The 16,190-nt window shown below is 34.3% G+C and overlaps 2 protein-coding genes across 5 annotated transcripts in view; both read right to left on the bottom strand.

The window, feature by feature from the left end:
* LOC141579986 (activating signal cointegrator 1 complex subunit 1-like) overlaps positions 1–9,502 on the bottom strand; it is an 80,274-nt gene extending 70,772 nt beyond the window's left edge. Inside the window, exons 1-2 of the mRNA XM_074378824.1 lie at positions 7,555–9,502; positions 3,554–3,630 (exon numbers count right to left, since the gene is read on the bottom strand). The gene's annotated coding sequence lies outside the window, so the exon portion shown is untranslated. The remainder of the gene's footprint in view (positions 1–3,553; positions 3,631–7,554) is intronic.
* Positions 9,503–12,182: 2,680 nt separating this feature from the next.
* GRM8 (glutamate metabotropic receptor 8) overlaps positions 12,183–16,190 on the bottom strand; it is a 799,760-nt gene continuing 795,752 nt past the window's right edge. For all 4 annotated transcript variants that reach the window (XM_074379115.1, XM_074379113.1, XM_074379116.1 and 1 more), the window contains exon 11: positions 12,183–12,760. Coding sequence is in view for 2 of the 4 variants with exons in the window: in XM_074379113.1 (XP_074235214.1) it covers positions 12,711–12,760 (50 nt within the window). In the remaining 2 variants the exon portion in view is untranslated. The remainder of the gene's footprint in view (positions 12,761–16,190) is intronic.

Below are 16,190 nucleotides of genomic sequence, written 5' to 3'. Positions count from 1 at the left end.
TTACTCATCTGAGTTACTGAAGGGCAGAAACTGTTCACTGTATCATTGTACCCCAAATACATAGAAAGGAGCCTTGCAAAAAATAATCAATGATCTACTTTACTGAACTCTCCAAGAGCACTCTCTAGCTTCATACATTCTATTCTGAGCCTTTTATGCTGACACACATGGAAGCCATCAGAAATATCTCTTGGGACCGGGTGCTGTGGCTTACATCTGTAATCCCAGCACTTTGGGAAGCCAAGTGGGCAGATCACGAGGTCAAGAGTTTGAGATCAGCCTGGCCAACATGGTGAAACCTCATCTCTACTAAAAAAAAAAAAAAAAATGCAAAAATTAGCTGGATGTGGTAGTGCATGCCTGTAATACTAGCTACTCAGGAGGCTGAGGCAGGAGAATTGCTTGAACCTGGGAGGCAGAGGTTGCAGTTAGCCAAGACGTGCCACTGCACTCCTGCCTGGGTGACAGAGTAAGACTCTGTCTCAAAAAACAAAGAAGCAAAAAAAAAAAACCTCTCTTGGGTTCTGCCAATAGAAGAGGTCCATTGGAGATTAAAGGGCAGAAGAAGAACAAGGTTGAGGTAGGTCTTCCTCTGTCTCCTTGTCAACTTACTAAGGGTTAGCAGTATCCATCTAGTAAAAGCCACAATAATGTTCAAAAACATTTCATGAAACTTTGTTCAGAAACGACAAGCATGAACTTAAAAAAGAAAAAGAAAAAACTATATAAGACAAAACAAAAATAGATTATATCATTTCTAGAAACCTGAAATTCAGATTAGGCTGAAAGTCAGGAAACTATTTAATATTATCTATACAGTTTGCTGTTAAAGTAGAGATCAATGAGATGAGTTTTAAAATAAATTTTAATGTGTTCATATTTGCTTTTTGTCAGTGAATATAAATTTTATACATTTAAACCTGAAAGACCTGCATCACACTGGCATATTAGTCATTCTGAGCAGATAATTAAAAAATCATTTTCTAGAAACATCCTATAATCTCCCACATTTACCCATGCCAGTCTCTGCTCATGGTATTCTTGTCTGCTCATGATATACTTGTTAGAGTCATGTAGACTCCTCTGCTATCTAAGATGATTTTTCTTTTACATGTTAGTCCTAGTTGATAGATTTTGAAACCTATTCAATGTCACTCTAATAACTGCATGATGAATCTCAAAAGGGACTCATAAATCTGAGAAACTTAGAGATTAAACATGTCCCTACTGTGAAACCCCATAGGATTTTTTTTTTTTTAGCTTTTCTTCTAACATCTATCACAACTGAGAAAACAGACTGTGTCTTTAATTCCTTTATGTTTCTTGCAGCCCTTAGCAGGATGATTGGCTCATAGTAGGTGACTAGCACATGATTGCTGGAATAAACTGAGGGGTTATCTAGTCACAGCTGATAGTTTAAAGCAAGAAATTTCTACACATTTCTAAGAGACAGTCATGTAGCTTCTGTCTGAAACCTTGTAACATTGCGAGACAGTTTAAATATGTCTTATAACTTAACCAAATTCAATCCCTCTTCTAAGCTAGCCCAAGTATCTGGTATTAGTTTTCTCTTGACCTAAGTTTTCTCTTCTAACTTGAGATGCTTAGTTCTTTTTATTTTTCCTTCAAAACTTTCTATAGTATAATGATTTCAGTTCATGTTCTGATTATTCTTCAGTTTGTTACTATTTCTCTTCAACTATGACTGCAACGGTGACACCTCAGATTTGATAGAATTATTGGAGTAACACTTCAGTGATTTAAGAGAGTTCCTTCACTTCATCCATCTGATCTAACGGTTCTCAAATTTTATTGAGCACTTGACTCTCACAGGTACTAGTTAGACACTACGCTGTATTTTAAAACTGAATGAGGTCCATTGCCTTTAAAGAGTATTACATCATACTGACCTAATGCAAAGACAAATGTTATCATTTACAGAAAACAAAGGCAGTGGCATGACAAACCACACACCATTATCCAACTATTCAACTAGGGAAGAGGTCATTCCCAAACAGGGTTTGTTAGGTTCTGATTTCAATAGAGAGAGCTTCTGTTGTCTCAATAGGCTTTACTCCATGTCATAGAGAGGCAAAATGCTGAGAAAAACACATGAGTATGTAAGTATTTTTTATTTATGCATACATGCATTCCATCATTTTTTAAAAAGAGAAAAAGAGAGAGAGAAAAAAACCAAGTTAGGTAACATGAGGAGGAATATGGACCAAGAAGAGAGACGACATTAAACTTGGGTATGCACACAGGTCAACATTTTTAGGATTCTTAAAGTATAATTTGTAATTTCTATAAGGTAGACTCATTATGTATCACTGTATTGCCAATAGTTAGAATCTAATCGATTTTGCATGCTATATTTACTCCCTAGTGATCCATGACATAACAAACTATGTCTATTTAACTTTTAATTGTATTATGTATATGCATATGCATGTTTAAATGCAATAATACTAATGGTAGGGTGTGGTGCTGGAATGGGGAGGGAGACCATAGGAAAGTCTTTTCAAGTTTATCAGACTGAAAAGTAATGTTATTGGCTCTAGGATTTATTAAATAGAGAATGATAAATCACTATTGTATGGAAAAGACTTTTCATTTAGATTAAGAAGAATGCTGAGATAAAGTCTTCATATCATATAGGAACTATAAATGGTCTTGGCCATTTAAACACTACTGTTATTTCATATTCTGTTAAAATCTTCATATACTTATAAGTAATTGTAACGCAGTACAGAGAACTGATCGAAGTTAGGCTAAAAATAACAAGGTTCAACAGAAAAAAAACTATACTTAGATTGCACTGTGTATATGAGTTCCTTCAACTTATCCCTCCAGTTGAACGGTTCTCAAATATATTGAGTACTGGACTCTGACAAAAGTACTAATTTAAAATCTAGACTCCTACACTCTGAAATTCTAACTCAGTAGAATTCAGCAGGTTTTCAGAATCTACCTTATATATCACACTCCTATTGATCCTGATACAAGTGGTTTTCAGACAACTCTTGGGAAGCACTGGATTAAAACCATATTTAAAGCATTTTCATTTTATATATTTTTTGAAATATTTGTGCCCTATGTACCCTCAAAGTGAACTGCTGGGGCCAGTGGGTACTAATCAGAAAAGAGAAGAAAGGCAGATATATGGATATGGATAATCTTTTAAAACTTTCTATTTTGAACTAATTTTAGGCTTAAAGATTTATGGACTGCCTTAAAAATTCCTAGTTTTAGGTCATTCTATGATATCGAGAATGATGAAATGTTAATATATTTGCGCAGCAGAAACCTGAGCACTGAGCTTCCTGTTTGCTCATTACCTATCTTGTAAAATGACTTGCCCAGATATATTTATGTAGGCTTCTCATATTTTAGTTTAGATAATCATCACCATTTGTTGATACACGATATACATGCTTCTTTTTATATTTTATGCCTCAAAATATAATGCCAGCCAGCTTAGTAGGTGGACCAACCATACCATACTTACAGCCTTTATATTAAGCCTTTAAAATTATACAATTTTAGAACATACCTTAAATATTTGCTGCTAAATTTTCCATTGAAAAGAAGCGTCTGTGCTCTACACAATCATAAATTGATTTTATCCAGCTATGAAAAGTTAAAAAGAAATATTTTAGCATGTGGGTATGCAAGTGACCTGTGCATGACCTTTAAACAAAATATGTCCATTAAAGATTTCAATTCCATAGTTTGGCTGATCTTTGTCATTACTACATGTTTGAAGCAATTTTAAGTATTTATTTAGCTTAATTCAGCAAGAGTCACTTTATCCTGGATTTTAATACTGATCTCAGAACATATACCGATTGAAAGCATGAATCATTATTGTTAATGGTGAAAATTAAGTTAAATATATTTTAACACACTTGTGAATTTCTAAAGCTGACAGCAATAAGGAATGTACTAAGAAGACATTATCTCTTTATTTTTCATATTAAATACACCACTTTTTATATCCTATAGGCAGAATGAGATCCATAAATATGGTAATTATATTTCAATACTATATAGTCAATACCTTTAGAAATAAAGTATGTTGAATCAGTTGAATTCTCTTGTTGGTTACTAGTAAAAATAATCTTATCAATAAGTGACAGTTGTCACTGTTAATTAACTATCCCTACTGTGTAAACTGGTATTTAGGTACCTGCTGATAAGAAGTTTCTGCCATAATAGTCTATTACAACTTCATAAGAGTTAAGGCCTAACACTTAAACCCTTCTGTGTTCTGGTTCAGTGACCCACTCCATAAAATCTTTGTGGCCTATTGTGCCTGTCCAACAGCCCCAGGGCCCCATTCAACATCTATTTCAGATCTCAGATCCCTGCTGATGAAAGATGCATATTCTGAAATCTTAGCTACAATACAACATAGGTCTAAAAATGTTCAAATTTGAAATTTTTCTTTCAGGTGACTCAAACTGGGTCTAGCTTTTGCTTCTTAAAAATCATTACCCATGTTAGTATATGTGTTTATGTGTGTGTGCATGTGCACAGTTACTGGGGCGTGAAGATAACTGAAACAGGACTTAGACGGTTACAACTTTAAAACATCTAGAAAACCTTTTTCGCTAAATTGGTTGATACATCCAGTGAAGATGAATGTCAGCTAAGTATCCAAACACCTTACCTCTCCCCTGTGATCTAGAAGGTTTAGACCTTACCTCTCCTCTATGATCTAGAACAGGCGTCTCCAAACTACGGCCCATGGGCCGCATGCGGCCCCCTGAGGTCATTTATCCGGCCCCCCGCTGCACTTCAGGAAGGGGCACCTCTTTCATTGGTGGTCAGTGAGAGGAGCACAGTATGTGGCGGCCCTCCAATGGTCTGAGGGACGGTAGACTGGCCCCCTGTGTAAAAAGTTTGAGGACGCCTGATCTAGAAGGTTTAGACCTGCCAAAAAAATTTAGTAAGATTACTGCCAAGTCTACCTTTTTTGCTCTGCCAAGAGTTTCCATTGTAATAGACTTCTGGAATGTAGACAGCTTCTATTAACACCAATACTAAGGTTATAAGTCTAGTAAATAGTCATTAGGTAATAACAGTATTTAAGATGGAATGGTGACGGTGGGGTCATGTTGTCCAGGAGAGGAGGTGTTAGCCCAGTATTGTGGCTCAATTACTGGGAAATGATTTGACATTGAGCTTTAATATCTTTGGCCCTGATCTTTCTGTTTATAATGCGCTATGTATTATGAAGTAGTCAATGCACTGGTTACCTAAGAAACTACTTGTGCATGAAAGAAACAATCATAGCTTGCCATCCTAGGAGTATAACAAGAGCGCACTTACAATTTGGATGAACTTCTGAATAAAGTTAAATATGGCATATTATACAACTAGGTTAACTTCTGTGAACCTAAGTTGTAAATAAGTCCCTCAAGTATTCTTGTCATTTTTTTTCTAATTTCATCGTGCTTGAAAAATTTTCAATGTAATATAATAAACCATGAACTATGAAAAGAAAAAGGCTTACATTGGGTATCTGGTCTTGTGATGTGCATGGATAACTAAAAGCTTCACATTATGGGCAAATTAATAAAAACTGTCAAATTAGTTAGTGTTGACACTAACTTGGATTTACCCAAAGACTATCCCTCAACCTAAATCTATTTCACAAGCCATGAAGATTTGATAACTGCCCTAGAAACAGGTTCTAATTCATGACACACTGAGATCAACAACCAAATTGAAGAATTCCAGGAATTTCTTTCACAGGCTTGTACCTAATTTTCCCAGTTGAATGTGAGTGTCTCTATTCTGGCCCCTATGACATTTTGTTCTCTCTTTTGGCACATTTTGTCTGAAACTGCAGCTCAGTCCCAGCTGTGCACCTATGTATGCTATGACCTACAGCAAGCTAGCTAATCAATTTTTGCTTCCAGTTCATCATCTATAAGCAGGGGTGGTAATAGTATCTAGCCCAGAAGGTGACTGCAAAATTTAATCTATAGCACTTAGCAAGGTGTCTGACATATAAGTGCCTGATAATCTTAACTATTATAATTATTATTATACTTATTATAATTATTAGATATTATCACTCCCAGTTGGTAAGCTCTTGGTACCTCCACATAACAATCAATATATCAATTTTCACATTGATCTTATTTTAAGAATGAAAAAGTGAATGATTGAATGGATAAAATAATGAATGAAAAAAAAAGGCAAGCACTTGAAAGACAGGGAGCTTATATACCAGAAGACAACATAATAATTAAAGCAGATCCTGATAGCAGATCTTTGCTCAAAATTTACACAGTCTGACCACTTCTCATTACCTCCACTGCTTTGCCCAGTCCAAGTCGTGGTAATTTCCAGTCTAGATTACCCAAAAATCTTCTAATGGAAGACTGTGTTCCTGATACTGCCTTCTCTAAGGCTAATTTCATCTCAGATAATTCAGAATGACTCAATTAAAATTAATACTTACCATGTTATCTTTTTGCTCAAAACCCTGTAATGATTTCCTGTCACTGAGGGTAAAATGTAAAAGTCTTTCAATGGCTTACTAGGCCCTACAACATTTTTTTTTTTTTTGATACCGAGTTTTGCTCTTGTTACCCAGGCTGGAGTGCAATGGCGCCATCTTGGCTCACTGCAACTTCCACCTCCTGGGTTCAAGCAATTCTCCTGCCTCAGCCTCCTGAATAGCTGGGATTACAGGCACGCACCACCATACCCAGCTAATTTTTTGTATTTTTAGTAGAGACGGGGTTTCACCATGTTGACCAGGATGGTCTCGATCTCTTGACCTTGTGATCCACCTACCTCGGCCTCCCAAAGTTCTGGGATTACAGGCCTGAGCCACCGCACCCAGACCACCCTACAACATCTTATACTCCACCATCAACTTCCTTCACCTTTTCTTGGTCTAGACAAGCTGCCGCTTCAGAGTCTGTATCCTTGTTGCTCTTAGCTTGAAATTCTCTTTCCCAAGGCACTGCCTAGATTAACCACTCATCTTTCTAGAGCTGTACTCAAATGTCATCTTATTTTCCTATCCACCACTTTCCCTGACTTATTTTTCTTCTCAGCGTTTATCACTTTCTATTTTGTCCACATTTATGTATTTATCTTGTTTACTATTCATGTCTTCTATAGAAATATAAATGCCATGATACCAGGGAATACTTTTTTCTACTGTTATATTCTCAGCACTTACACAATGTTTGCTACATAGCAGGTACTCAGTAGTTTCTGAACAAAATAAATGATTAAACCATTATAATTACATTGTTAATTACTGAAAATTCAGCTGTGATAGCTTCCCCTGGGGCTTTTGATATGCCTCTATGATATCTGTGTATATTGGAAGTAGAGGAAAGTTTGACAGAGAAAAGTAATTGGGTTGAATTATTGAAAGAGGAAAGTATTAAAGGGAGTCCCACAGTCCTAGAGTCACCATTACCCTGCTCTACAGAGCTTAGGATGGCAGACAGAAGTAAGGGGTAGATAGAGATTATTAAATCCTAGGATGTTTATGGAAAAGCAGAGCACCACTAATCCTACCTGGTTCCTCTCCCCGTCTTTGATTAAGATGGCTCCTTTCATTCTTGCTTCTCCTGTCTGGAAGTTGTCAGGGGTCAGGATTTGAAGAAGGCTTTGTTAGGAAGGGCCAGGGTTGATAGCCAATGACAAGCAGAAGGAACTCACGGAGATAAGTAAATTATTCACAGTTTGTCATCTTCAGGGACACTCTTGAAAAGTTGATTTCCCGTTTTAGGGTAATATACTACAAAAGAGGAAAGAAAGTACTTACTAGAGATGGCAGTATGTAGGGGACAAAATGAGTAACTCACACTTTCACAAATTATTTGTGGAACTGTCAGATGGTGATGTTACCTGAAGGCAAGTACACTTTTATTCACAGTTATTCACCATATTATCTATACAATTCAGTTCTGAATTGGAGATACAGTTAAGATTTGAGGTAGGAAAGAATAATTCAAACAGCCCTGTATCAGAGCTTCTCCATTACTAACTCATCTTCATGTAATTTTATGTGTGTTTATGATCTTTATTATTCATATGTTGACAATATAATGTTTATAATTAGGGAAGTAAATCAATAAATTATCACTCTTATCAGAGAAATCATCCAAAATTTAGCAAGAGGCAAAAGATATGAATGGCCATTCTCTCAGTAGAGGGCTTCATTTGAAATTCTAGCAACAAAGCTACTTTCCAACTCTAGGCAAAGGGGTTAATTAGTAGTTTCATCCAGTAGAAATGCAAATAATGTCTGTCCAATGGAACATATTATCTGATATGTTATGGTTTATTATTATATTGTAGGATAGTAAGCCAGTTTTGTAACTAATCCTCTCATTTATCTCAATATTTATTTATATAATACATATATATATATATATTGCTAGCTTCTCTAATGCTCTTTGGACTAGTTTCTAGATCTCATTAGTTCCCTCTTTAGGTAATGAACTGAATAAAATCCATGACTTGTTCATTTTACTTTTGTTATGAGAGTTTTTTTTAACTTTTACAAAATTAACACTAACATTTTTTTATTAGCTCTCAAAATTACCCTATATTCTATTGACTTTACCTAATGGGAATTAGTTGATTGACAAGTAACCTCATAAAGCTTACTGCTTACTTTAAAACCTGAAGCATTACATTCATCGTTTGTCTTTCCTGTTTTCTATAAACACATCACCCATTCTTCCCATCCAAGTTATTACATGGATAATTCTTGGTTTTTCATAGGCCTTGATCCATGCTTGGTACTTTATGACTTTGTAACAAGTTTTTAGTAAAACTTAATTTTACTGTAACCACCTAAGCAATAGGCAACTGGAAAAAACACTGCATATGTCAAATTTGTTTTTGTTCATCCTTATCACTCTTAAAGCAGATATATAAATCAAAATAAAATATTAGACTTTACAGTGATAACAGACTGAGTTCAACAGACAAAATTATTCTGAATGTTCTATGGAGGATTAAATTAAATTAAAGAATGCCCAAAAGTAACACCACCACTAAAGATTATGATACAAAAAAATTTTGAAGGAGAAAAACTAATGGAATTGTCATTGAAAATAGGTTTTTTAAAAATAAAATAATGTGCTGTTTTCTTCTACTACCCTCATAATATGACACTTGCTAAGTGGCAGTCAGAAACTTTCTGATCATTCATAGACAATAATTTCTTCTTAAGGAAGTATTTCATTTTTCTAGCTGTGGTCAAATTTTTCTACACTATTTTCATCTTCATTAAAGGAGAACCATAAAAAGCAAAAAGAAACATTTCTAAAGATCATTGTATACAAAAAGAGTATTCTATAATTTGGCATTATCACTCATTCTTGCATGCAGCCTCATTGTTACTTCTGGTCATTTCATTCTAGAATGTGAATGAAAAGACAAACAAGCAATTTTTTAATTAGGAATTTATTAGGAGAAACTCAAAAATGAAGTAAAAAAATTGATAAGGTTGCATAATAGGATTTAAGAATGTCGTTTCTTCCAATGCTGACTGAATAAAACATCAATATTGATGTTTAATATAGTTTAGAAAATTATTATTTCTACACTGTCAAGAAATATTGGTAAATAATATAGAAATTATATTAAAAGGGTAAGTAAACATAAATGACAAAAACTTCTGTTACTAGAGAGATTTCATGTAATATGGTATTTAATTTCTAAAAATGTAAAATCTTGTTCATCTGAAATGCCACATTTTCTGTAGAAATTTCTGATAAATACTAAAAACTGAGTTATTCAGTTCCTGTTCATATTTCAAGAGTCATCCCTCAAGTTTAAATTTATGAGTAGTTTTGTTTAAAAGATTAGTTTGTGACATACCAACTATCATCGATGTAGACATTTTAAAATATTAACTATTATAAGCTAGAAATATTTTAAAAACTGAGGTCAGATTTGGCCCAAGGTCACACTAATATATCTCTCATTGTCTACTACTGACATTTGCTGAATATTACCTCAGGCTACATTTTTAGCATTCCCTCTGGCAAGTAGAGATTAGATGTGACATTTCTTGGCCAGAATAAAACATAAGGTCAATTCTAAAAAATATAATACTGCATTTTTTTCTGTGCAACTTTGCATTTGCTTATCTGTAGTACACAGACAGTTCATTTTAAAGCATGGGACTTACGAACCACTACTGGCACATAATAAATCCTTCCTACAGGATGCCTCACCACCATTGTCCCACCCTATCTGACTACCTCCCAAGCCCTCAGCAAAATCCCTGAGAAAACAAATACAGTGGAAGAAAGAATTCTCCAGCTCCAACTGTAAGAGGTTGAGGGAGTTTATCCTCCCACTACTTGAAAAAGATGGTACTTTCATCAGTGGAAAGTTTCCCACTGAGATAATGTTATAAATGATGATTGGTATATGTAAATCCATGAGTTACTATTCAACTTTATTGTGAATTACGTAAGATTTTGTATAACCTCAAACAGGTATCAATTATTTGTTAAAGTACAACCCATTGGTAGGTTTGTAGGAGGAAGAATAATTTTGAAATGTCATGAATTATGCTTGGCATTTTTTCTTCCTAGAACTTTAACATTTTTTTAAAAGGTAACAATAATAATAAAAACCCACATGTGGCCTGAGAGCCAGTTTTGCTCTCATAATCACCCTGCCACATCCACTGAACCTGATTAGAGTCAATTCGTAAATGAAATTAGTAAACAAAAATGTACTTGAGTTTTGCTCTCTGAATGAAATGCAAGGCTTACATAATTCAAGCAACTAAACATACAGATAGTTAAAATGAAGAAAAAAAATCTTACAAACCATGAACAATATCCAAAACGAAGAAAATTGTCAACTTAAAATTTAAAATATGATTATAATTACTTCTTGTATGGCTATTGATACTGAGCTACATGGCACAAAAAAAAATACACTTAATATGCAGTAATGGGTTTATTTTGCTTAGTATAGGTCTTATCTAGAAAGGCACACCTAGAGGTGGATTTAGGATCCTGATTGCAGGATTGCATTATCAGTAATTCAGATAATCTGAAAACTTGAAAATAATGCCCTTACTCCTGGATTTAAATATAATCTACAAATAACCATTACTATTAGGAGAAACTCAACAAAAAGCCAGTAGATACACATTTCCTTCTATATGCAGCAATACGTCTTCATAGGTATCTAGGAAATGTCACTGTATGTTGAAGGACCCTGTGCTATGCTACTTCAACCTTCTCTATTAAATAAAGTAACTGTCAGTAACTGGGTTGAAGCTACAGAGCACAGACAGCTCTCCATATCTATAAGGAGTGCAATGAACCATCCAAGTTAACTCAGCAGAGAGAACATTCACTAACAAAATGATTGTGGAGACCCATTGACTTGATGGATGTCTGGGATCGTATGGCATAGAAGAGCCCATGACAAAAATGGGAACAGATTCGAAAGTCATTATCAGCCTCCTTTTATCCATTCTGGCATGGTTTATTAGTATGAGACAGGCTCCCTGTTTCTTCTTTCATGTTACTGTTCTATGAACCAATGAATGTTTTCATTTGGAAAATAAGAAAGCATTGACATGTTATCTGAACTGTGGCTTCTTATAGTGATGCCAAGGGAATAAATATGCTAATTCCGTGCTTTGAAGAACGTACTGGGTAAGGCCCATTACTTCACTGATTTCAGTGATTTCTATGCCCAGGTGAGAACAGTTTAAAACTACATACCACAGGATATTTCTTTATGCAAAAATTTTGATTTAGAAATGTAATGGGGAATTACAGTGACACATTTTGATGTACTTTCAAATGGTAATCTGCATATTACATTCTCCAAAGTAAAGTTTAATTCATCATTTGTTAATTAACTCAAAGCAATTTACCTCAAACTAGTGCTTGATTCTTCATAAAAGAAGCAGTTACTAAGAAAAGCTACCACAGAAATCTTGAAATATTCACAAAGTCTTACACTAATAATGCCTTTTAATATAGGAATAAAAGACAATCGCCTCATATGCACACAAATGTACAAAAACACATTCCTCAAAGAAATGTTTCCTCAGAACACCAGAGCTTTCATAGAAGGAACTAAAAAAAGTAGAAGTGCCAACTAGAAAGAAGAGTTTTCCCTAGCTTTAAAACTGGAACGAAACAACTCTCAACATTTGCAAAACATTCCTTTATTATTAGAAATAAATTATTTGTATAAAAAATTGCATGCATCAATCATTGCATTTATTTTTAGCACAACCCAGGGCTTCAATCCGGTCAGCCATTACAAGAAACAGACTCATTGTCTTATACAAGTTGAACAATGTGGGACAGGAACGGGAGTTCTCACAATCACAGAAAAATACTTACAAGAATAACATCAGACATGATTTATTTCAACAGCATTTTTTTTTTCACAAGCTAACATTAGTTTTCCTTTTGTGATTTTTTTTTAACTGCTCATGAGTAAGCAATACTTTAGCTTGACACTTATTGGTTTTATTGTATAAAACGGGTTTCTTCACTTCCCGTTTATTGATACTTTTGGCTCATGGCTAATTTTTGTTCCTTACAAGACTGACTATTGATTTAATTGATTGTAGTCTACGGAGATCTCCAGGAGTGAATTTTTGTGGTCTCATGTTCATTGTTTAACATCATATACCACATTTCTTCAGATTGTATCATTTCCCTGTTTCAGATTGAATGATTGCTGTAGCTGATATATGTTGTCTTGGTAGAGGAAGCTGTTAAGATAAATGAGGACAAATTAAAATAGCATATAATAGTACATCATTTTGTTAATATGATTTTAAAATTCAAATCCTGTAATGACTGTTTTGTAATATCCAGCTTTTACAGCATGTTACTCATTATTTTTAAACCATTCACAGTCATGCACAACATAATGACATTTCAGGTCAACAGCAGACCTCATTATATAAAGGTAGTCCCAAAAGATTACAATGGAGCTGAAAATTCCTATCACCCAACGAAGCCAGCCATCATAACACAGCACGTAATTCACATGTTTGTGGTTTGTTATATAAACAAACTTCCTGTACTGCCAGTCATGAAAAAGCATAGCACATACAATTATGTACAATACATAATACTTGATAATAACACACGACTGTGTTACTAGTTTAAGTATTTACTACACTATACTTTTTTATCATTATTTTAGAGTGCACTTCTTCTACTTATACACTATAAAGTTAACTGTACAACAGCCTCAGGCAGGTCCTTCAGGGGTATTCCAGAATAAGGCATTGCTATTACACGAGATGACAACTTCATGCGTGCTGTTACCCCTGAAGACCTTCCAGCGGAATAAGACGTGGAGGTGGAAGTGATATTGATGACCCTGACCCTCTGGAGGCCTAGGGTAAAGTGTGTGTGTGTGTGTGTGTGTGTGTGTGTGTGTGTGTGTGTGTACATCTTAAACACAAAAAGTTTAAAAAGTAAAACAAATAAATAAAAATAGAAAAAAGTCTATCCTTGAGTAAGGATATAAATATAGAAAATAGTTTTTATAGCTGGACAATGCATTTGTGTTTTAAGCTGTTATTACAAAACAGTCAAAATTTTAAAAGAATAAAAAGTTTATAAAGTAAAAAAGTTATCATAGGCAAAGATAGTATAGTTTAAAATAAATTTAGTAGAGTCTAAGTGTAGAGTGTTTATAATATCGACAATACCACCATGTCCTAGGCCTTCACATTCAATCATCACTCATTCACTTAATGACCCAGGGCAACCTCCAATACGACAAGCTCCATTCACAGCACATGCCCTATCTACATATACCATTTTCATCTTATATACTCATTTTTTGCTGTGTTTTTTCTATGTTTAGATATGTTTAGATACACAAATATCATTGTGTTACAATTACGTATACAATTCAGTACAGTAACATGCTATACAGGTTTGTAGCCTAGGTAGAATTGCTATGCTATATTGCCTGGGTGTGTCGTGGGCTATACCATTTGGTTTGTGTAAGTACACTGTATGATGTTTGCACAAAGACAAAATTGCCTAACAACGCATTTCTTAGAACATGCCATTAAGCAATGCATGACTGCAGTAAAAATTAAATGACAGTAGAACTAAAAATGCTGCAGCAATTTTAATCTGTCAAAGTCAGTAGTCTCATTTATAGTATATAGGTATGTAATAGAAAACTAAATATGAAAGTGCCAATCTTTAATATTTTAGGTAAAATTTTACCTTTGCATACATATAGAATAAAAGAACAGATCAATTATCTGTCCTACAAAATACAGAAAGTATTTTTTACTACCTAAGTCAAAGACCTTGATTCTTTGAGACTTATATAATGACCAAAAAAAGTAGTGATTATAATTAGTTGTGTTATGAAAATAAATACATCTTCCACTTAAAAATACATAATAATCTTAGACTTTAGAGTTGAACATGCTAAAATATCAAGTATACAGAATAGTAAATATGTGAATTGCCAATACATATTTATGGTTTGTTTTGGTTTCATCAAAAGGAGACAAATAAAGATGCTTCAGAAAATAAAGACTCAAATAAATAAATATTTAATTGTTCTAATACCAACATACTGCAAAGTAAAACTCACTATTTTAAGACCACTAGAGAGATATTATGGCAAATTTATATTCATGCCTAAACTTCTGGAGAATGTAAATCTAAATCCAAATAATTCCTTCGGATTTCTAAAAGATGTGATGCCACGAATCGCCGTCCTAAAATTCAAATGTGATGTCCTATTTTTTCGTGTAATTCAGGAATGAATAATCATAAGATAAAAGATATTTTAAAAAGCAAAGCATGTGTTTCAAAATATGAATCCAATTCAGGATAAAACAGATTTTTAGAAAATAATTTAGTTATTGAACACTGAATAAGACTAGAGACTGTCAAGTTCCTCCTCCGAAATAACTGATAGTCAGACTCATTCCATCTTAGTATGTTACACTATTGAAGGACTAGACAAGTTCTTACCAGAGAACAAGTTCATACCAAGTTCATAACCACTAAAATTAATTCAGATAGCCCTAAGAAGTGCTACTATAGATGTTTTTTATTATTTATTATTTCATTGAATATTATGAGCTTCAGCGTAAAAATAGTTGATATATCTGCTTATCTTATCTACATTGCTTACCCTTCTAGGGTATTATCCTTTGCACAGTGCAAAGGAAGAAGACTTTAGACCTGGTTTCAAATTACATTCTATTCCCTACAAATGAGTGAAAAAAAAAGGTCACTGGGCCAGGTTATTGGGCCTCAGTTTTATCACTAGTTCAGAACCTACAATACTGGGTTTCTGTGAGGATGAAAGCGGAATAGACTGGGATGGAACAGCTATAGACTGGAAGAGCCAATATTGAGCCAGCCTCCCTCCCTCCCTTCCTCTCTTCCTTCTTTCCTTTCTTCCATCCTTCTTTCTTTTCTTTCTGTGAACCATACATGAGACCTAATGGAGTACTACTTTCTAATTAACCTTTCCAGAAGGTATAGTATTTGTTACATTTGATTTGGTTTGAAATGAAACACAATGATTTTCTATGATTGCTCATTTTTACTTTTTATTTTTAATTTATATAATGCTCTCATATACCTCTAAATTTTCTCTAAGAAAATAAAATCTGTCCTTCAGTGCTGTTTTGGAAGGACTTTCATTTAATCTTCATAGACAAGGTGGAGAAAAGTTGTCAAAAGAGTTATAAAAATGACCATTAAAAGAATCATCCAACTCCTGTTCAGTATTTTCAACAATAACTAAAAATGTAGGAAATAGTTATAAAATTTGTATATAGCTACAAAAAGAATTATGGTTGAAATAGAGTAAACAAGAGTTGAAAGAGCTTGAAAGATATAGTATTCAGAAGATGTCCATTCAACAGATGGCAATTGGATCAGACCATTTTTAAGGAACTTTCCAACTTTGGGGCTCTGTAGCTAATTAAAGATACCATTTTTTGAACTCTCTCTCTCTTTTTTTTTTTTTTTTCTGAGATGGAGTCTTGCTCTGTAGCCAAGCTGGAGTACAGTGGTGCAATCGTGGCTCACTGCAACCTCTGCCTTCTGGGTTCAAGCGATTCTTCCACCTCAGCCTCCCGAGTAGCTGGGACCACAGGCACGTACCACCATGCCCGACTAATTTTTGTATTTTTAGTA

Source organism: Saimiri boliviensis, chromosome 10 (assembly GCF_048565385.1).
Source record: "Saimiri boliviensis isolate mSaiBol1 chromosome 10, mSaiBol1.pri, whole genome shotgun sequence".
NCBI lineage: Eukaryota > Metazoa > Chordata > Mammalia > Primates > Cebidae > Saimiri > Saimiri boliviensis.
The sequence above is the reverse complement of the archived record's forward strand: the minus strand, read 5'-3'. Positions and strand labels throughout refer to the sequence as shown.